General features: G+C 50.2%; 1 protein-coding gene across 1 annotated transcript in view; it reads left to right on the forward strand.

Annotated features, from left to right (window-relative positions):
• The window catches only part of Vwa5b1 (von Willebrand factor A domain containing 5B1), a 42,170-nt gene that overhangs the window by 235 nt on the left and 20,674 nt on the right, over positions 1-21,261 (forward strand). The window contains 10 exon segments of the mRNA XM_032895554.1: positions 1,823-1,966; positions 3,738-3,993; positions 6,135-6,280; positions 7,329-7,460; positions 8,051-8,175; positions 11,542-11,718; positions 16,952-17,062; positions 18,987-19,189; positions 19,566-19,680; positions 20,003-20,188. Coding sequence (XP_032751445.1) covers positions 1,823-1,966; positions 3,738-3,993; positions 6,135-6,280; positions 7,329-7,460; positions 8,051-8,175; positions 11,542-11,718; positions 16,952-17,062; positions 18,987-19,189; positions 19,566-19,680; positions 20,003-20,188 — 1,595 coding nt within the window.

Below are 21,261 nucleotides of genomic sequence, written 5' to 3' on the forward strand. Positions count from 1 at the left end.
GGGCGAGTGCGTGACCTCTCTGTGTCTGCTTCTATATATCTATATATCTATAGAGTGGCATTTCCAGGTCTGCCCCACAGGTGTGAAAGTGAAGGAGGGATGGAAGCAAGGAGAACGGAGATTTGAGCGGAGGTGTGGGTTTCGCGGGGGCGAGGGGGGTAGAGGAAGTAGCCATGTCTAAAAATGTGCTGCACTGACCGGAGATGGAGCTGTGACTCATCACTGGGGGGGTTGTCAGGGTAAAGACACCGCCACACACCTCTCCTTCCCCAAGTAAGGGAAAGCCAGGGGTTAACTCTCCCAAACCCTTTTTTTTTTTTTTTTTTTTTTTTTTTTTTGCTTACTATTTGATTGCTTGGTTGGAGTTTTTTTTTGGTTGGTTGGTTTTGTTTCATAGACAGTGTATTATTATATAGCTTTATATAGCTCTACAGCTCTGGTTCTCCCTATGTAGTCCTAGCTGTCCACAAACTCTCAGCAATCCTCCTCCCTCACCTCCTAAGTGCTGGGATTACAGGCGTATGCCACCACATCCCACCAGGATTCCCTTCTTGGAGTCTCCTAATGGTTAACCCATTCTCCCTGTCCCTGTCCCCAAACTCTGCCATCACTTCAGTGCTGCCCTGGGGGCCAACACTGTCTGAAAGGGACCCATAGTGGAACTTTATTCTCCTCAGGGATTTGGGTGAACATTTGGCCTCCCTCTTCTGTTTGAGGGAGCCTAGAGTTAGAGACTGAAAAACAGAGCCTACCTCGGCTCAGAAGACAAAGTTACCGAGACGCTCAGAGACAGCCCCTCAGCTTTGCGCTCGCAGGAGGGTCAAGTGTTCCCATTTTACAGATAAGGAAACTGAGTCTCTGGAGGACAGGAAGTCGGGGATTGTGGAGGTCTCACCCTGGTCCTAGCACAGTGCAGTTTCCATATCTGAAGGAGGTGACTCGGGACCTTCAAACTGAGCATCACTTAGGATCTGAAGAGAAACGCAGACTCCCAGGCTCCGTCCCAAATGAGTTCAAATCCAAATACAGGCAAGACCTCCAAGTGGCTAGCACACGCGTCATGCTGAAGAAGTTCAGCTCTAAAAGAGATACCCGGGCCTGTTGATGCATGCTTGTAATCTCAGCTACTCCAGAGGCTAGGACAGAAGGATTGAAAATTCAAGGTCTAGGAGGGCTATGTAGCAAGTTCAAGGCTAGTCTGGGCAACTTAGTGAGAGCCTGTCTCAAAATTAAAACTAACCAGAGGGGTGAGAATTTAAGTCAGTGGCAGAGCTCTTGTTCAGCTTGTGAGAGGCCCTGGGATCAACCTGTAACACCACAGAGGACAAACTGGATATGAAATGGGTGGCACCCGTGTGGGGGACATAGCTTAATAAACAGCACCGTGAGACTTCCTATGGTTGCCTCATTTGTAGATGGGGTTACTAAAGGCTTAGAGATGAGTGCCCTGTCCAATGTAGCAGAGTTGGGGAACAAGAAAGGGCTGGATTTGAACCCTTCTCTAGCCTTTCCACAGCCCCACCCTTTGTTGGTGCCAGTGGCAAACCAGTGGCCATGAATCAAATTCGCCACCCACATATTTACTATTAGGGCCTACACAGCCTACACGACAGCTGCAGTTTTTATTTTCCTTGAAAACCAGACTTTCAAGCCCCAGCAAGAGTAAGGGCTGGTGGAAACTGGACACAGCTGCCCTCTGCTGCCCATCCCCAGCCCAGCTCTGCTCTGTCCCCTCAGGGGCAGTAAGTACAACCCACCTAGCAGGCCCAAGGCCTGTAGGATGGCGCTGAGCACTCCTTGATGCCGGGCCCTTCTCCACCAGGTCTCTTCGTGTATCCGACGGATGAGTGCACCACAGTGGTTGGTTTCGAAGCCGTCATTGCTGACCGAGTTGTGACCATACAGCTCAGAGACAAAGCCAAGCTGGACAGAAGCTACTTGGATGTCCAATCCGCCACTGTCACAGGTAAGACCTCAGGACCATTGGCGAAGCTGGCCTAGTTGGAGGTCACCTGAGCTAGAGAGCCTCAGGCACAAGGCAGCATGGGACGTGTTAGCGAGTGCTAAACAACAGCCAGGGATCCTGAGGTAGAATTGCATGACCTTGAGCCGATTGTGAGCTTCTGCACACCTCAGCTTCCTGGTCTCTAAAGCAGCCCACTGTTCTTCAGGGTGTGACGAGGATTAGAAAGGGGCAGGTTACGGCTCACTCTGTCTCAGAGGCTGTGTGGAGTGAGTCCCACCAGGGGCTGCTTCCGATCCTGCTTTTCGCAAATGGTATGATCTTGGATAAGACGTAAATCGTGTCTGAGGACTGGGGAGATGGCCCGACAGTAAGAGAGCTTGCTGCACAGCGTGAAGACCTGAGTTCAGTCTTCACGCCCAAATCAAAAGTTGGGTGTGGTCGTCTCCACCTATGACCGCAGCACTGGAGGGGGTGGAGACAGAGTATCCCTGGAGTTTGCTGATTAACCAGTTTAGCCCCAAATCCTCAGGCTCCAAGTTCAGTGAGAGACCCTGCGTCTAGAGAATAGTAGAGAGCTGGGTGTGGTGGCACACGCCTTGGATCCCAGCACTTGGGAGCCAGAGGTAGGTGGATCTCTGAGTTTGAGGCCAGCTTGGTCTTCAGAGTGAGTTCCAGGACAGCCAGGGCTACACGGAAACCCTGTCTTGAAAACTGAGACGGCAGGACACACACACACACACACACACACACACACACACACACACAGAGAGAGAGAGAGAGAGAGAGAGAGAGAGAGAGAGAGAGAGACACAGAGACAGAGAGACAGACAGAGACAGAGACAGAGACAGAGACAGAGACAGAGAGAATGTAACAGAGGAAGTCACCCAGTATCCCCTCTGGCTTTGCACTCCGGGTGCCTGCACCTGTGTACAAACACACACACACACACACACACACACACACACACACACACACACACACATCTGTAAAATGGAATAAACAATCAGACCCGCCCGAGCTTAAAATGGCGCATACCAAGAACTTAAGCCATGGTAAGTTCTGGAAGCATAGCTAATGATTCCTGCTAGCGAGGAAATGCAGGCTCAGAAAGAGACAGCAGCAGACTGAGAGCCTCACAGCATGTTAATGGCTTGGTCTGTACCAAGTAGGACGTGAGGTAAGCACATGACGGAATCAGATCATTGGCTGTTCTGGATCCAAATGAGGCTGGAGATGTTAGCGTGAGCATCCAGACACGCACTGGTTTGTTTGTCTTTTTTAATCGACACTGAGAATGGTACCTTCTGATGTGTCTGTTGTGAAAGGCCCTGATGACGTTAGAGGAGGGGAAGGGAGTCTGACTGGGCACCCAGGAGGATCTCATGGGGTGGTGGTAGTTGATGGGTGGGTAGGACTAGCCCAGTGGGACTTGGAGAAATGAGTCTTTTGGATGAAAGTGAAGTTCATCAGCAGAATCAGGAGTGCTTCAGCCGGGGTCTGGGTGGGGTTTTCGGGGTGATCCTCCTGGTGGGGGTGCTCTGGGGTTCTGAGTTTCCTGATGGAAATCCACAACCTCCAGTTAGAGTCATGGGGTTGCAGATCCAAGCCAGTGAGCTAATAACTGGCTGGGCAGATTAAGCAAGGCAACCTTCCATACGGGGCCTCAGTTTCCCCATCAGCAACAGGAGGCTGCTCAAAGCTACCCCACATCCAGTTTGGAGGGGCTCAGAGATAAGGTCTGAACAGCACCTGAGGCCAATCTGGCACTTAGGGAACCTTCCAGAAGAGGAGATTCCCATCACACCGGGAAAGGTGACCTTGGATGAGGATCTGGAGCGGATTCTGTTCGTGGTCAACCTGGGGACCATTGCTCCCATGGAAAATGTCACCATCTTCATCAGTACCTCCTCGGAACTCCCCACGCTACCCAGCGGGGCCGTGAGGGTCCTTCTACCAGCCATCTGTGCCCCGACCGTGCACCCATTCTGCGCCCACAGGTTTGGCTCCTCCAGACAACAGTCACGAGGGTAAGGAGGCTCTACCCAGACCAGGACCTGGTCAGGGCAGCAAGAAGGAGACAGGGAGGGGCAGGGGAAGCTTTTGGGCCCTCTTTCAGAGTTCCAGAAAAATCTCCCTGTAAAGCTTCATCTTGGTACTGACAGAAGTACAAGGTTTTGGAATCCCCAAGGGTTAATTTTCAATGCACTTAAGAGGGATTTTTCTTTCTGACTCCTTACTGTGTGGTAAGCCCTACAACAGAGTGTTAAGGAGAAGGAAGGGATAAAACAGCTTGGTTGTTGCTGTTTAGAAACTTGGGGGGGGGGAGGCAGGCTTGGTTGCCTTCACCTTTAATCTCAGTATTCAGGAGGCAGAGGCAGGCAGATGGGTCTTGGTGAGTTCAAGGCCAGCTTGGTCTGCACTGTGAGTTCACCAACAGCCAGAGCTACACAGCAGACACTCTGCCTCAAAACCAACAACGAAAGTTGAAGAGCTCATATCGTCATGCAACACTCACGTGATTTCTTATGCATGCGCTTGGACACATAACTAGTTGTGGAAAAACTGTGGTTGGGGAGAACTCCTTTGGGCTAAGAGGATGAAGAAGGGGTCCCAACCTGGGTATCCAGAGACCAGGTCAGGCTTCACTGACATCTTGACAGTGAGGATGGGGTCCCTAGGGAAGAGCTGACTGGAGCAACAGGTTACAGGCTGCAAGGCCAGGAGAGCAGGGCAGAATGAGTGGGACTGCTGCTTTATCTAGAAGAGACTAAGGTTCTTGAGAATCTGTATCACACACACACACACACACACACACACACACACACACACACACACACCAGTTACGTTCTTCTTCCTCCTTCTGCCTCCTCCTCCCATCCTCCTCTTCTTCCTCCTCCTCTTCCCCCTCCCCATCCTCCTCTTCTTCTTCCTCTTCCCCTTCCTCCTCCTTTCTCCTCCTTTGCTCTTCCCCCTCATCCTTTCTCCTTTTTCTTCCCTCCTCCACTCTCCACATTCCCTCTCCTCCTCCCCCTCTTCCTCCTGAGCTGTTGCGAATGGAGCCCAGACCTTTACACTTGCTGTACAAATGCTCTGCTGCTGGGGAAGCTATGGAGGTGCCACCCAGAAGCAGGTGGCAAAGCAGAGCTGGGCGGGTATCACCAGCCCGTGTGCCAGTTTGCAAGCACTGCCCATAGGGCTACAGTGTGGGCTTAAAAGGCAGAACCTCACTGGGACACTCTGGAGTGTAGAAGACCAGAGAGCCCTAGTGAACTAACCCCTTATTCCAGCTGGCAGAGGTGACAGCCATGCTCTTGAGAATCTGTATCACACACACACACACACACACACACACACACACACACACACACACCCAGGACCCTCTCAGCTACCCATTCAGACACAGGGAAAATTAGACAGCCAGCCGATGCAATGTTTGCTGGGCCATAGGAAGGAGAGGACTCCTGTTCACTACAGGGAAGTGGGAATTGGACCACAGACCAGGAGAGCAGTTTGACTATGCTCATCACGGGCTGCCTATCTGGGGACCCAAAGAAGTGTTCCTTATGCAGCCAAAGGAGACACAGCGAGTGTGTTAGCGGTGGTGTTTGTGAGTGTAGGGGGAAGGGAACACATGGCAATGGATGACCCCATGAGGCTCAAAGTTGACAGCAGGAACTCCCTGAGTGGCAGCCATGCTGGCAGAATGGGTGAAAACCAGAATGAAGGTCACTGAGGTACATGACAGACCACTGACACAAGGCAGTGTGATACTACAAGCCACTCGTACCAGAACCAGGCAAACCAGGCAAGCTCTGCCAAATTCTAGCCCTAGGCTTTTGGGTGAGCCGCCTCTGCCTGCTGGGTCTCAAATCCTTGTGTGGGATGTTGAGCACTGGTCTCCTCCTTTTGGGTCTGTGGTGAGAACGACAAAGGTTGAGGCACTGGGTGTGAACCCATACCTGGATCTTGACTCATCCCAGGAGCTCCTCAGAGGTAGTTATAGCTTCCCTTTGCACCCAGGCCCTCCCTGGATGAATGAGGTGGCAGGGGTCCTGGGGAGGGAGGGGGCAGAGCTGTTTGAGAGTTCTTATGCTGGCTTGCCTCTGTCTGGGCTTCCTCTCCCTCCCCCTCCCCCTCTTCTCCTCCTCCTTCTCCATACCCTTTCCAGCAAAGACCCACACTGCTTCGGCACCCAGTCCAAGGACTCCTATAAGAGGCTGTGCCTGGCCACTCTCCTGGACACAAAGGTGACCAACCCAATGGAATATGAATTCAAATTTCAGCTGGAAATCCGCGGGCCATGTCTGCTTGCAGGTAAGAGGGAGATACCCAGGCACAGAGACAGACAAAGAAGACAGAGAGACAGGGCTTCAGGCCCAAAGTCACCAGAAAGATGGGGGAGGGGCGGAGCACAGGAAGACCACGTAATCCAGATAGAAGTCACAAGTCAAGCTGAACCCCACTTAGCTGTCTGGACAAGCTGCCCCAAGTGAAAGCTCTCCCCAGGATAGCTTAACTCAGTTCACCCTGTGACTTCCCTAGGAAAATATCTTCTGGATAGTGGTAGGTAGCCCAGTCTTCCTCCGAAGGCTCTAGAGTTGAGCTCTGGTTTTCACCCCATAAATATTCAAACCCCTCCCCCAAAATATTCAAACCCCTCCCCAAAATATTCAAATCCCTCCCAAAATTCAAACCCCTCCCGCAAAATATTCAAACCCCTCCCCCAAAATATTCAAACCCCTCCCAAAATTCAAACCCCTCCCCCAACATATTCAACCCCCAAATATTCAAACCCCTCCCAAAATATTCAAACCCCTCCCCAAAATATTCAAACCCCTCCCTGTAGCCTAGATACCACCCCAAAGAGTCTGGGGTGCATCCTGCTTCTGGGACATTATAAAATTTCTGGGTAATTCTAACATGCAAACAGGAAGGCTGAGAACTGTGATTGGCTGGTTCTCCTAGCCAACTTGGGTTTTCCAAGGGTACCGGGAATGGTTTCCTATCAGTGGGAGGTAATTGCAAAGCAAGATGTAACTAAAGAGCTATCTGCCCATAGAGCACTGAGCTCTTTCTTATTGCTTCTTAGCATGCAGGGTACCCCAAGAGCAAGCAACCTTCCCTGATCCCTGCTAGATCCTGTGGTCAGGAAAGGAAGGATCCCTGGGCACTGTCTTCAAAGTAGTCTACGCTGAAGGAAGCTGAGGAGGGTACCAGGCTCACAGATCAACACAGAAGTCCATGTTAGGACTGCTCTGTCAATCATCCCCAGTCTCATGCTCCCCCACTCCCCCCAATTGTTCCCTTCTCTCTTGCACTCCTAAATCCGTTCCTCCTACCTCCTGTCTTTTGTACCACTCAGGGGTGGAGAGTCCCACTCATGAAATCCGAGCAGATGCAGCCCCATCGGCCCACTCAGCCAAGAGCATCATCATCACCTTGGCCAAAAAACATACCTTTGACCGGCCGGTGGAGATCCTTCTCCACCCCAGTGGTATGGTATCCCTCATGGAGTTCTACTGCCCTTGTGGAAAATGCTTAGTCAGTACAAGAGTTGGGGGCATGGGGGAGATGGGAGGAGGGCACCAGAGGCTTGCCCTCAGAGAAATTGTATCTATTTGGGGGGGCCAAATTCCTAGCCCCCAGGTGCCATCTACCTGGGAGATCTTGAACCCCTTAGGCTGCCTGAGGAGAAGCGCTGTGAAACTTTGTAACAATTCGCCCTCAGGGACTCATCTGTAACTTTGTAACAATTCACCCTCAGGGACTCATCTGTTGCCTCCTCAAAAACCCACAAAATGTCTGGCCCTGAAAACATTCCCCAGGCATTTGGCTTGGCCCCAGACCATTTATATAATGTGCCAATAACATAAGGGTAAACTGAGGCCTGTGGAAAGAAGGGCGGTGCTAGGCTTCCTCAGCTAAGGAGTCATCCCCTGACCCCTGCTGGTTCACAGTCAGGGATGTCACCCTCTTCTCCAATTAGGAACCCACCCCTACCCGTGAAGAAATGGCCCCTAGCTACAGCCCCTGCTGCACCCCTCACACCCAGGCGAGTGCTGAGCATTGATCCCATCTGTGCAGAGCCCCACATGCCGCATGTCCTGGTGGAGAAAGGGGACATGACCCTGGGGGAATTCCACCAGCACTTGAAGCGAAAAGCAGATTTCGTTAGAGGAACAAAGAAGGACAACATCGCTGAGCGGAAGGTGAGCCCTTGATGGCAGGGCTGGGTGGCCCTGGGAACTTGGTCTCACTGAACCATTGAGGACACTTAGCCCAAAATGGAGGGCATGACTCCCCTGAGGTCACATCCTAGGCAGGTGACAGAGCCTAGAGAAGGAGTGAGAGGTGTTTTCTTCTGGGGTCCCAGACACCACACAGGGGAGGGAGTAGATTTGATGTAGCAGTCACCCCAGCTTGTTCTCCTGCTGGGTCAGCTCCTCCTCCTACCCCTCAATATCCCTAAGCTCAATGGAGCTTGCAGCTAACTACAGATGCCACCTTGGCCTTATTTCTCCAGGTCACTCTGCCCCCACAGCCCCTCTGTCTGCTAAGTAAGTTCCTTGTTCTACCTCCATCTGGGGTCCTCGCTACATGCGGGTGTCTCTTAAAAAATGGATAAAGGAAGGGCCAGGCAAGCAAGTGAAAGGTTTCCCCCTCACCTTCCCCAAGGCCAGCACAGAAGTGTGAGGAGGCAGGATAGTGCTGAACACACAACCACTCATGGAGTCCCATGATCTCTTCTCCACACATGGTGCCTATCCTGCATGTCATTACAGCGCGTCTTTCTACTGACCCATTGGCCGATAAGGAGTCTGAGGTCTAGTGCCCCAGTGTACCTCTAGAGTTAGGGCTGGGACCTTTGGGACTTACTGGTAACACTCCTGGAACAGGGCGTGGTGGGCCAGTGCAACCGTGCTTAGCTGTTCCTCCCCTTCCTGCTACCTTTGATGGTACAGGGGGCTGAGAAGGGAATTGTCAGGAAAATGGGGGTGACCTAACTGCTTGTGTCAACCCCACTGTGGGACCCCAGTAGAAATTCTTGCTGGGGGAGACACAGGGGACTTGGTGTCATCGTTAAGCTAAGAGACAGACAGACAGACAGACACAGATAGACAGACATACAGAGAAGGACAGAGAGACAGAAACAGAGAGAGACGGCGATGAGAGAGACAAGGCAAGACAAGGCACTTGTCTTCCGGATGAATTTGCTAGAAAGGGAAGCTGAGCTAGGTTTCAAGGATGAAGACAGGCATGGCAGTGCCGGAGGTGCCATCGAGTCCCCAGAACAAATGATGGTGTGGAGAGGATAAACCCCACCCCCACCCGCAAGGCCTAGAGACGGCAGTCCTGGCTGCCAGACCTTAAATCAATTAGCTCTGGGACCGCTGTGGCAAATGAGAATTAATTTACCACCTTGGGTTAGTTATGCAAATAGCCCTATTCTCAGCCTGTACCCTCACGAGTTCTGAGAAGGACCACGATCAAGAGGCAGCTGCTCAGAACTGATGAGTTAGTTCATTGTAATTGGATAATGGCAGCTTGAGGAGCCCTTAGGGAATCCGGAGCCAGGCACCCACTCATCCCCCCTAAAAGGCAAAATCAGGTTGCGGAAAGAAGCTCCCGCAGCTGACAGAAGTGGCTGGTTGTGGGTTGGGCTCTGTCATTCAAAAGGAGGCCCTGAGTGGAGGGAACATAGAATCCACAGGTGAGAAAGAAGTCCGGTCATGGCGTCCAGATGGTGAGCATCACCCAGAAAGGACGGGTGAGGAGCTGTCCACAGCTTATTTAGGGAAGAAAGGGCAGAACGTGGTGTGGAGCAGGTGGGAGGTCTAAAGAGAGACAGGAACTGAAACAAACTAACCAAACTGATGCGCATGCACAGAGGTCAGTTGCAGACACACACACACACACACACACACACACACACACACACAGAGAGAGAGAGAGAGAGAGAGTGGGGCAACAGTTGGAAAGAGTGAGATACATTGTCTCCTTTATTCATTCAGCAAGTGCTAAATGCCCAACAGATGCCAGGCTCTTTCCCCAGCCCTGGAAAGGATACATCCCCTGCCTCAGGATTTTATCTCCTAGAACAGGAAGACCAACAAGTGAACAAGATAGGCTGGGACAGGGCTGGTACCTTAGGAGAAATAGGACGGGGGTAATATGATGGCCTGTGCCAGGCAAATGCCCATCTTAGGACAAGATCCAGGCAGTATATGTCCCCGGGGAGAAGAGTGGGCAGGGAGAACACAGGTGCCGGAAATGTGAGCAGAATAGCAGGATGGAGCCTGAAACATTGAGAGCCGAGTGATGGACAGATGCCTGGGGCTTCGTAAAGTACAGCTTAGAGTATGGGGGCAGGGCAGCGGTTGCTGACCGCTGTGTGTACAGAGACCACAGGGAATTTAAATGAGGCCAGCAAGAGATGACTGTGGGGGTGTGGTAGGAGACGAGCTCGCCCCCAACTTGGGTAGTGCCACAGGGACTGCAAATCAGATCAAGTTCAGGTGTCTGCCGGGTAAGGAATGAGAGTCTGTGCTGGAGAATGGGCTGGGAGGAATCTGGAAGAGAGAAACATGGCAGACAACTGCTGTGACTATAGTAGACCGGGTGAGCGCTGATGCCCACAGTCGGGATGGAGAAGGGGAAGGGCAGACTGAGAAGCAGACACGGAGAGCTGTGTGGATGCAGACAGCCTTGGGTGGAGGGAGTGGGGATGGAGGAAATAGATCCAATTCAGAGTGGGCAGAGTGGAGAATCAGGGAGAGGAGCCTGCAGCAGCGTGTGGTCTTAGGGCAGACCCCAAACCCCAAGCGTAAAAATAAAGAAAGCCAGAGGGTAAGGGCACTTGCCTGACAAGCTGAATTTAAGCCCCAGAGCCTACCTGATGGAAGGTGAGGGCTGGTTTCTACAAGCTAGCCTCTGACCTCTACAAGCACAGCCTTGGATGCACAGGCATGCACAACACCAATAATAACAAGGCATCAATTCAAAGGCTAATAAGAGTAGAAACTGGGCTAATGAAAGGCTCAGTGTGGTGTCTGCTGTGTAAGTTCAGTCACCAGCACTGACATAAAAGTCAGGCACACAGGGGTCACAGGCGTGTGATCCCAGATATGCTCATATCTTATAGGTATGAATACACACACACACACACACACACGTTTGATTGGTATGCGTATATATAATATATTATATATGCACATGTATATATGTATATGTATGTATCTGATAGGTATAGGCATACATACACACATACACATACATACACACATGCGCGCACGAGCAAACTGCATCCTGGAAGGTCCTTATGCAACTTGGACATGTTGAAGAGTCTCCTCTCCCCAGCAGTTAATGCTGCTTCTAAAACTCCAGGCAGAGGCCTTGTGAGTCTTGTAGGTTTCAGGAGCCCCCTGAGACTTGTGACTTGTGTTGACTTCCTGAACCTTGTAAGCTTAATTTCTTTCCTGAGTCTTGATGAGCCTCCCTCCCATAGAAAGAAATGTTTTAGTTAGGAGGAAACGGTTATACTACACCAAGTCCAAGAGTGTTCCCTTCTCCTCCAGACAGAAGTCATCCGGAAGCGTCTCCACAAAGACATTCCCCACCACTCAGTCATCATGCTCAACTTCTGTCCTGACCTCGAGTCCGTGCACCCCAACCCCAGGAGGACCCATGGGGAATTTATCTTCCTCATCGACAGGAGCAGCAGCATGAGCAAGACCAACATCCAGTGCATCAAGGTACTGGGTATGGGATTCTGCCCCAGAAGCTAGGGCTTAAGTACCTCAGCTGTGCTTTTCTCTGCCTGGCTTCCAGAGGACTTTCTGTTCCAAAAGGCCACTTGTTCAAAATCAGTTTAAGCAGAGACACCTAAACTCAATTTGCTCCCAAAATAAACCCCTTGAAGTGATGAGAGCAGAGGCAGAAATGCTGCGTGTTTGCAAGGCGTGAGGTCCTTTGCTTTCTGCAAACTGGTGCTGCAAACTGGTGCTGGATGAAGCACACTCCTAGGTCCTGAGTGGAGAGGAGCAAGGAGGGGGTCATCCATGTGTTGTGAGCCTAGAGCATTCAGGATACCATGCTAGACCCTCAAAGTGTGGCTTGTGTTTAATCCAATTATCCTAACTGATCGCTCCTGTTGTCACTGTTTCCACATGAGGAAATGGTTCTCGAGAGTTGTAGTAACCTACCCAAGGTCACACATAATCTGCAATCAAACCAGTGGCTGCCTGACCATTCTCTCACCTGACATCACAGGGTCACTAGATGTAGCCTCTGCCACGTATCAATAGAGCCCAACAGAAAAGATTAGGTTTGCTTTGGGTAAATAGCTAAGTCAGTGCTTGCAAGGACATGAATTAGATTCAGAGGCAGAGGTGGGTAGGCCTGTGTGATTCACTGGCCAGTCCATCTAGCAAGCCAGCTCCAGTTCAGTGACAGAGCTTGTCTCAAAAAATAAGATTGGGAGTGCCTGAGAACAGTGCCCAAGGTTGTCATCTGCCTTTCACAAGCGTTTGCACACATGTGCATGCACACATTCATACATATACACATATGCATACACACAGACCACACACACATGCACATCACACACACATACGTACACACATCCACACAGACCACACACATAATATACACATACATACACACAGATGCACACACATATGTGCACACATCACACACACATACATACACACATATACACAGACCACACATACATACATACACACACAGATTCACACACACACAGATTCACACATACATACATACATACACACACATGTCCATGCACACACACATTAAAAATTTCAAATTTTAGTTATCCTTTTCCCCAAACATCTAATGGTAGGCAGAGATCTGTATGCAGCCATCTTAGAAAAAGAAAAAAGAAAATAAAAACAAAAACAAACAAACAAAAAACCAAACCAAGATACCAACATATTCAGTATACTCACGAAGTTCACAGTCTAGAGTAGCATGCCAACTTGATAGCCAGTCAGAAGACCTGGGAGTTTGGTTTGTTCTCCCTGCATTGGAAGCTCAACAAAAATATAAAATAAAATAAATATATATATTTAATATGTATAATAAAAAATGCAGAAGTATGGTAGAGTCCTCCTCACCTACTTACCATGAAGTCCATGAAGCCCCTCTTCCCTGTCAGGAAATCCCTAATCTTGTTATGGAATTGTACAATGTTCCCTTCTATGGTGACTTCTGCAGGTATCTGTCTCCCCATCTGGAGTTATGAACTCATTTTTTTCAGATGGGAACCGAACCCAGGGCCTTGCGCTTGCTAGGCAAGCTCTCTACCACTGAGCTAAATCCCCAACCCCAAGTTCTGAACTCCTTAAGAGAGAGGACCGTCTCATTCTCATCTGTCCCCATGTGGCCTCTCTCTGTACTTCTGCATAAAACTCCTCATTCTGTTTATTGGACTGAGTAATAGATTGTAGCTGAGGAGAATGGAGGGGAGGGGGTAGAAAAGAGTGGGCTCTCCTATCACCCGAGGCTATCCTCCTTTATTTTACCCATGAAGCAAACTCTTGTTTCCAGGGCAACAGACTCAGCAAGGGGGCGGGGCTTGGGTGGAATCGATGAGACCAGCCTTTTAGTCCCTCCTAGTCTTGAGCAATGGCAGAAGCATCGTCGATGAAAGCCAATATCTTTCTGAAAGCGTCTTGCCGCAGATGGACGTGAGGCTGGTGGGTAGTGGCTACCTTCTGCTCCTACCCTCTAGGCCACTAGAGGTGGAGGCGGGCGGGGAGCTGTCCAGGGTTCTGGAGCGCTGGCGTGGACTTTCAGGTTGTGGTTCCCTGTACTCCGTTCTGTAGCCACACTTGAGACACTTTCTTGGTCACCTAAGAGGGTACCAGCATTGAAAACCTAAAACAGTCTTTGGAGAGCATCTCATGCCCTGTCCCTCATTTCTGGGCTAAGGAAATTGAGTCCTTAAGAGGTCAAATGCTTTTCCCAGGATCACAGGACTGGTAGAGGGGACCCCAAGCCTTCCTGATCTCTGCCCGGTGCTCACGCACTGCTTATGAGGAGCGGGACACACCCTCTGGCTTCACAAAGCTCTCTTGTTTGAGTATGTCATTTCTGCTGCATGCCATGGTTGAAGGGGCAATGCCAGGATCCAGCATAGATTCTGTAACAATTGTCATGTGGCTTTGGACAAACCAATTCTCAGTGCTGGACTTCATTCATCTTTTCTATGAAGTGAGAGAAAAGAAATTAATTCAGGGAGGGCAAATATATGTCACGTGATGTATGTCATGTGGCCCTCCACTTCCTTCTCTTTAGCCCAGGTAGACATCAATAACTGATCCTGTCTGTTTCCCAAACACACACACACACACACACACACACACACACACACACACACACACCACACACACACACCGCTAAGTAAGCCTGGACTGTGTCACTGTGTCCTCCTCATGCAAGCACACCAGGAAATTATTATCATTAAAATGAAATTGTTTAGGAACAAAAAAAATCCCCTTTGTGAACCCGCAGCCCTCCACCTTCAGCACTTCAGAATTCCCTGACCATGCCTAGTTCATTCTTCAGACCCCTTTCCCTGTGGAGTCTCCCCCTTGCCTTTTCCTAGCTCCACTCACTGGGTTCAAGGTCATCCCCTTCACAAATGCCTTATGCTGGCGCAATCCATTTAGCTAAGCATGACCCTTTCAGAGAAAGGCACAGAAATTACTCGGGGAAAAGCCTTGCCAAGGATAAGGCTGGTTGGGCACGGAATGTTTGAGTCATTCATTATGGTCCATTGGGTAGAAGTTTTGGGGAAAGCAAGTCTTAGGGTGGGGGAGGGAAGGAGTCAAAAATGCAAACAGCCCACACCAAAGGGGAAAGGTCAGGCAATTTAATTTCCGGCAGCTGGTCCCATTCTTCAGCCACCGATTGCTGCCAAAAGCAGGGCTTTCAGATTCTAATAGGTGTGAGTCGAGACAATCTGTACGGATCAGCAGAGTCTCCTGCCAGCAGGAATATGCATTAGTGGCTAATAAAAAAAAAGCAGATATTGACTTCCTCTGTAGAGACGCAAACTGTATTGACACTGGCAGTGCAGAGAGGCTGTGGGACATTAGTGGAAACATTTAATGCGGGTGTTTGCAGAGGAAGACAGAAGAGGAACAGAGCTACAGGGCTGTGGTGTCTGTGTGGTGTAGCAACTGCTGGAACCAGATGACAACTGTTTGCATCTGTATTCTAGAGTATTATGGTCTGTTTCCATGAAGCCATGCTGAGACGCCAGGAGATGGGGAGTGTGGAAATACTATACGGGGGGGTTAAGAAACGATCTTTCATTGCTGCCTCTGCACTGAGGCGTAGCCAACACAAGCCAAGAGATGTATCAGGAGGGATTTTTTTCTTTTTATTATATTTTATTTATCTCGTGGTCATTCTGGGGGTCTGTATGGATGTCGGAGGACAACTTGTGGAGTTCGGTTCTCTCCTTCCAGCTGGGGATCGGCATCAGGTGCCATCCAGCCAGAAGCAGAGCTGTCTTCACGGAAGCCAAGGTTTTTTGACTCTTCACCCCCTTCTCTACAAGCGCTAATACAGAGTCACTGACTGGGCTTACTGCCTGCTCTGTGCCAGGCTGAGGCTCAGACAGACCCAAAGCCAAGTGAGGAATGGGAAGGCGGGGTTTCCACCCAGATAGACTTAGTGTCACTGGGTATCGCTGACCCACTAGCTATTGAATGTGAATGCTAATCAAAGGTTCTTAGGACTGTCGCTTTCAGAGCCCACCACCTCCACAGCTTCCCTTCCTTGCCTGCTCGCTGCCTTTCTGTGTTTTGGTATAGAGTTGAGAAGTGTAGCCCAGGCTGGCCTGAGCATGAACTCGTAATTCCCCTGCCTTCAATTCCCGAGTGCTGAGATTCAGGCCATGCAACCTCCATGCAGAAGCTCATTGATTTCCCCCTTTTCTCTTCCTTTTTCTTCCTTCCTCCCCCCCTCTCTCTCCCTTCTGTGTAAATGTATGTGTGTTGCATGTATGTAAAAATGCAAGTTCATGCACCTATACTCATGCATGTAGAGACTGGGTGCCTTTCTCTATTGTTCTCCACTTATGCCTTTAATACAGCGTCTCGCCCTGAACTGGAAGTTCTCTCACCTTTTCAGCTAGGCTCTCTAGACAACCAGTTCTCACGACCCCCCTCTCTCCACCCACCAACGCTGGGGTGACGGATACCCACAGTCACTCTCTGCTTACTGTTCGAATTAGTTGGACTTGAACTCTGGCCCTCTCGTTTGCAGAGAAAGCACCCTTACACCTCTCCAGCCCCACAACTACGTTTTTAGCACTTGTATCAAGGTCTCCTGGTAGTGCGTAGCTGCAGACGATAGAGACCTCCCAGACTCAGGAGGCCAAGAGGCGTGATTGAACCCTGGCTGCAGAGTTTACTAACTGGATGCGCTCCCACCAATCATTTGCCCACTCAGTGTGTCTATTTTCGCATCTGCAGAATGGGCATACCAATGGACCCGCTTGCTTAGGGTTGGTTAGGAAGGTAACATACTTGAAGTACATCACTTGCCTCTCATAAATACAAGACAAAGACACCTCCATGAGATCCATCACTGGTTAAAGACAGGATGATGCTAAGACAGGGGCCTTGGATGAGAGCCAGATACCACTGGATTAACCATGTGACCTACCCTCACTGTCAAGTTTGCTTTGGCAGAGGGGGAATGGGCAGACCCTGCTCTCCTCACCTCTGAAAGTTGGCAAGAGGTGATGGAACTCTGGGGCCATTGCAGATTAGCTGAATGAAGAGAAGTATGCTGATCACTTTGACGGGTCAGCCTCTGGTCAGGAGCGGCAGACTTTATGATACATGGAGGAGGAGTGCTAGGTACAAATAGGGTGACAGGTGGCTCCATGCTGGCACTGGTGTGCAGTGACAGTGTCTGAGTCTTGAGAATCCCTCTCTTGTCTTGCAGGAGGCCATGTTGGTGGCCCTTAAGAGCCTCATGCCAGCATGCCTCTTCAATGTCATTGGTTTCGGATCCACATTTAAGACAGTCTTTGCTTCCAGTCAGATCTACAATGAGGTAAGGAGAGGGAAAGTCTGGGCCTGGGTGTGCGATGGGCAGTGTCGGACAGAGGAAGGGGGGCATAGCATCTGAGGCCATCCTGGGGATTCTCAGACACTGCCTACCCACGGAGAGTCATAATCACAGCTGAAGCAGCAAACTAAAGAAAAGCCATGCTTCCTGGGGCCTTCAGAAATCCTCTGCCCCTTACAATAGAGTCTGTGGGGACATGGGGGATGGAGAGCAGGGACAGAGGACACATCTGTCATGCCCACGACCTGCCACCCACAGCAGCCTCTATCTGTTGAAGACCATGGGTTCATGCAAGGCTGAGTTACAGAAGTGGATGGTGACAGACAGGAGAATGGTCCGGTGGCTCTGGATGGCTGCGGGGCTACTTACAAAGCTAAGCTTGGCTGCCATTGAGAACAAAAGCAGCAAACCTGGGCCATTCTACCCTGAGCTGAGAAGAGGGGAAAGGAGAAACAGAAGAGAGGGCAAAAGAGAAGGGGGGGGGAAGGAGGAACATTATTGGCTCCTTACTACTAAAAGCAATTGAATGGATTTTTAAAATAAAAGAAATACACGTTGATCCAGGGGTGGTGGCACATGTCTGCAATCCCAGCCTTGGGAAAGTGCAAGCAGGAGGTCAGGAGTTCAAGGTCAGCCTCAGCTACATAGTGAGTTCAAAGCCAGCCCAGGCTACACAATGCCCTATCTCAAACAAGTAAGAATAAGATTGTTGACCGTTGACTGTTAATTTTTAGATCTAGATAATCAAAAGGGGAAAAAGTGAAATCTTTTTTTTTTTTTCTGATCACCTTCTGTGTACCTATACACACTTCAGGTCAAGTAGGTAGGGTGACACAACCTACTTTGCTAGTCTATCATGAACGTGTCTTCATGCCGGAGAATGTCCATCTGGGACCTCATTTTAATGACTGCCTGGCCCACAACACAGACAGGCTGGGATCTATTTACGAAGCCTGGAGAGTGGTCTTTCCACGGTCCTCATGTTTTTCGAGTTAGTCATTTTTGCTTATAGATTTCCCATGCATCTTTGCCTGTCTCCTGGGCATGCATTCAAAGCGACATATTCATCATAAGACCGGATATTGACAACATTGACCATTGCTATTTGTTTTTTTAAAGAGATGGTCTTGCATTGCCCAGGCTGACTCAAACTCTCTATATGGCTAAGGATGAGCTTGAAGTACTAATCCTTTAGCCTCTGCTTCCAGAGAGGATTACAGACGTACTCCACCACACTTGGTTTATGTGGGAATGGAAGCTAGGGCTTTCCGGTATGCTAGGAGAGTACTTTCCCAACTAAGCCACGCTCCCACCCTCAGTGCTGACCACTCTTTCCAAGCCCCCCATCCCCATGCTTGGGTATAGAAAGAGAGTCTTCCTGAGCCGGGCTCAGGAGATTATGTCCAGAGAGAATCAACTCCTATTGCAATACCATCTACCTGGTGCCATTAATACTTGGGGAGCCAGGCACCACAAGGTCATTCTAGGAGGGAGGGGGTCTAAAACACAAGCTTCTCAAGGTGCCTCGGGAGTTGGTGCCAGAGTCAGAATCAGTGTTCATGTCTGAGATGCCCAGAACCATGTTTTTCCCTCTCTGTCACCAGCTTCCCTTACTAAGCAAGAAGCATTATTTGTGCTGAGGAGTTAAGAGCTCAAAAATCCTACCTTTATCGGGGGTGCTTTTATTTCTGAAGAAGAATCTAGAAAGGGCCATATTATTATTCTGCAAAGGGGGACACTGATGGGGGATAAATTGCATCAAGTGGCTGACTATTCTCCCCTTGGGTGGACAGGGGTGTGGCTGAAATACGAGCCCTGAGAACGAGTTCATCTTGGGGTGGGGGAGGGGGCACTTAAAGTCTCCATGCCGCCTGGGACCTGTCTACCCTACTGTGGTCCTTTCCTGCAGGAGAACTTGGCCCTGGCATGTGAATGCATCCAGAGAATGCGGGCTGACATGGGAGGCACCAACATATTCTCCCCTCTGAAGTGGGTCCTCCGGCAGCCACTGCGCCAGGGTCACCCACGGCTCCTCTTCTTGATCACGGATGGATCTGTGAACAACACCGGGAAGGTTCTGGAGCTGGTGCGGAATCATGCCTCTTCTATCAGGTCAGCCCAGCCTGAAGGTCTACCTAGGGTCCAATTCGCCTAGGCTGAGGTTAGGGAAATCCAAACAAACTGTGCGCTGTGCCAGAGGGAGAGGATAGCGCCTACAATTCCCAGAATGCCGTGTTTCCGGGATGCTTTCCAAGTTTGTCTCTTTTTTTTTGCCTCTCATAAGATGAGGAGTTGTCTATAGCTCTGCATGCATGTCCAAGTGCAGCTTTAGAAAAGCCTGCTGCTAGTGCTGACTGGGAGTTGATTGTAGTGTGTGTGCGTGCGTGCGTGCGTGTCCATGATAGCTCCTCCTCCCTAGCCTTTTGCCTATAAACATGGCCATCTCCAAGCTGCCTCTGCTGAACCATGCTCTGTCTCTGTCCCTCAGGTGCTATAGCTTTGGAATTGGACCCACGGTCTGCTACAGACTGGTAAAAGGGCTGGCATCTGTATCCAAGGGCAGTGCAGAGTTCCTGATGGAGGGGGAGCGGCTGCAGCCAAAGGTACACAGAAAGGCCTCCAGTGTCTCCCAGTACTGCAGCAGTAGCAGCTCAGATAGGTCAGAGGGCGAAGTTGAGATGTCAGCCCAGATCTGAGCTCTGCAATGGGCCATTGAGCCTTTATAAAATGCTTTTCTCCATTATAAAAGCTCAGAGACAATAAGAGCAAATTTCCATCCCAAGAGTCTAAGGAGGGTTGTCTACTGCTGGGTCAGCTACCCAAGCCTGCTGTGCCTTCCTCCTCTCAAGCTTACCCTCTCACCATCTGTCCACATCTTCCTCACACACCCGTCTACTCAGTGTTCCGTCTGACCCTCTCCAACAGATGGTCAAATCCTTGAAGAAGGCCATGGCCCCAGTGCTGAGCGACGTGACTGTGGAGTGGGTTTTTCCTGAGACCACGGAGGCCCTGATCTCTCCTGTCAGCACCAGCTCCCTTTTCCCTGGGGAACGGCTGGTGGGATATGGCATTGTGTGCGATGCCTCCTTGTACATCTCCAATTCCAGATCTGTGAGTATCTCTGGATACTTGGGAGATTGTCTGGGGAGCTGTCTCCTCGCGCCACCTCCGTCCTCAGCGCGTTCCTTTCAATCGCTCTTTAAGAAGTGCTCACACATCATGGTCGGTTTTTAAGGAGTTGCAAACTTGACGACTAAAGTGACTAAGTTAGTACATCAAAAGACAGGAGCTGGGGGTGTGGCCCAGGAGCTGGGGGTGTGGCCCAGGAGCAGAGGGCGTGGCCCAGGAGCAGAGGGCGTGGCCCAGGAGCGAGAGGGCGTGGCCCAGACCATAGAGTATTTACCGTGCTAGCAGGATCACTTGAGTTCCATCCCTGTGTAGAAATGCCAGGTACAATGGCACGCCCTGTCCTCTGGGCCTTCTCATGCATGTGCGTGCATGACACCCTCAAGTGCACCCACACTCACAGGAACATACATAAATGCTTGTAACGGCAGACAAGCATTTAAAAAAATAAAATAAATTGAAAGAGGAAAGCCATGAAGGGAAACAGCCAGGACTGAACTCCTAGTTAAGGCAAAAGGAGCAAAAGGAGTGTAGCCAGCTGCCTGGGGTTTTCTTGACTAGACTGGATAGCTTCCCTTCATCATATTGGAACGTTTCTGTACCGGAACACAGGCCAAGTATTGAATGGGTTTCTAAGAATAATTGGAACGTTATACGAAGTGTCCAGAATATTTAACAGTTCAAATGTGTTGTGAAAGGTGGGCTATTCAACTATGCAGAAAAAAAAATCTAAAAGAAAATTCTGGCCACTTTTTTTAATGATCGTGTTTTATTTAATTTTTAAATGTACTTGGAGACCCGAAAGGCATGCATTCCCATAGAAAGGACCCAAGTGCGTCATCAGTTCATTATCGTGGGCTGGTGAGATAGTTCAGGCAAGAAAAAGTGCCAGCCTCCCAAGATGAGGAACCAATCCACCCCAGAACCCACATATTCGGGAAGCACCGTGACACCCACCAGCACTGGAGAAGGTGAAGGTAGGAGGATCAGGCCCTGGACTTGCTGGTCAGACACTTGATCCTAATGGCAGACTCTGGGACACTGAGAGACCCTTTCTC

Source organism: Rattus rattus, chromosome 1, assembly GCF_011064425.1.
Source record: "Rattus rattus isolate New Zealand chromosome 1, Rrattus_CSIRO_v1, whole genome shotgun sequence".
NCBI classification, from domain to species: Eukaryota; Metazoa; Chordata; class Mammalia; order Rodentia; family Muridae; genus Rattus; species Rattus rattus.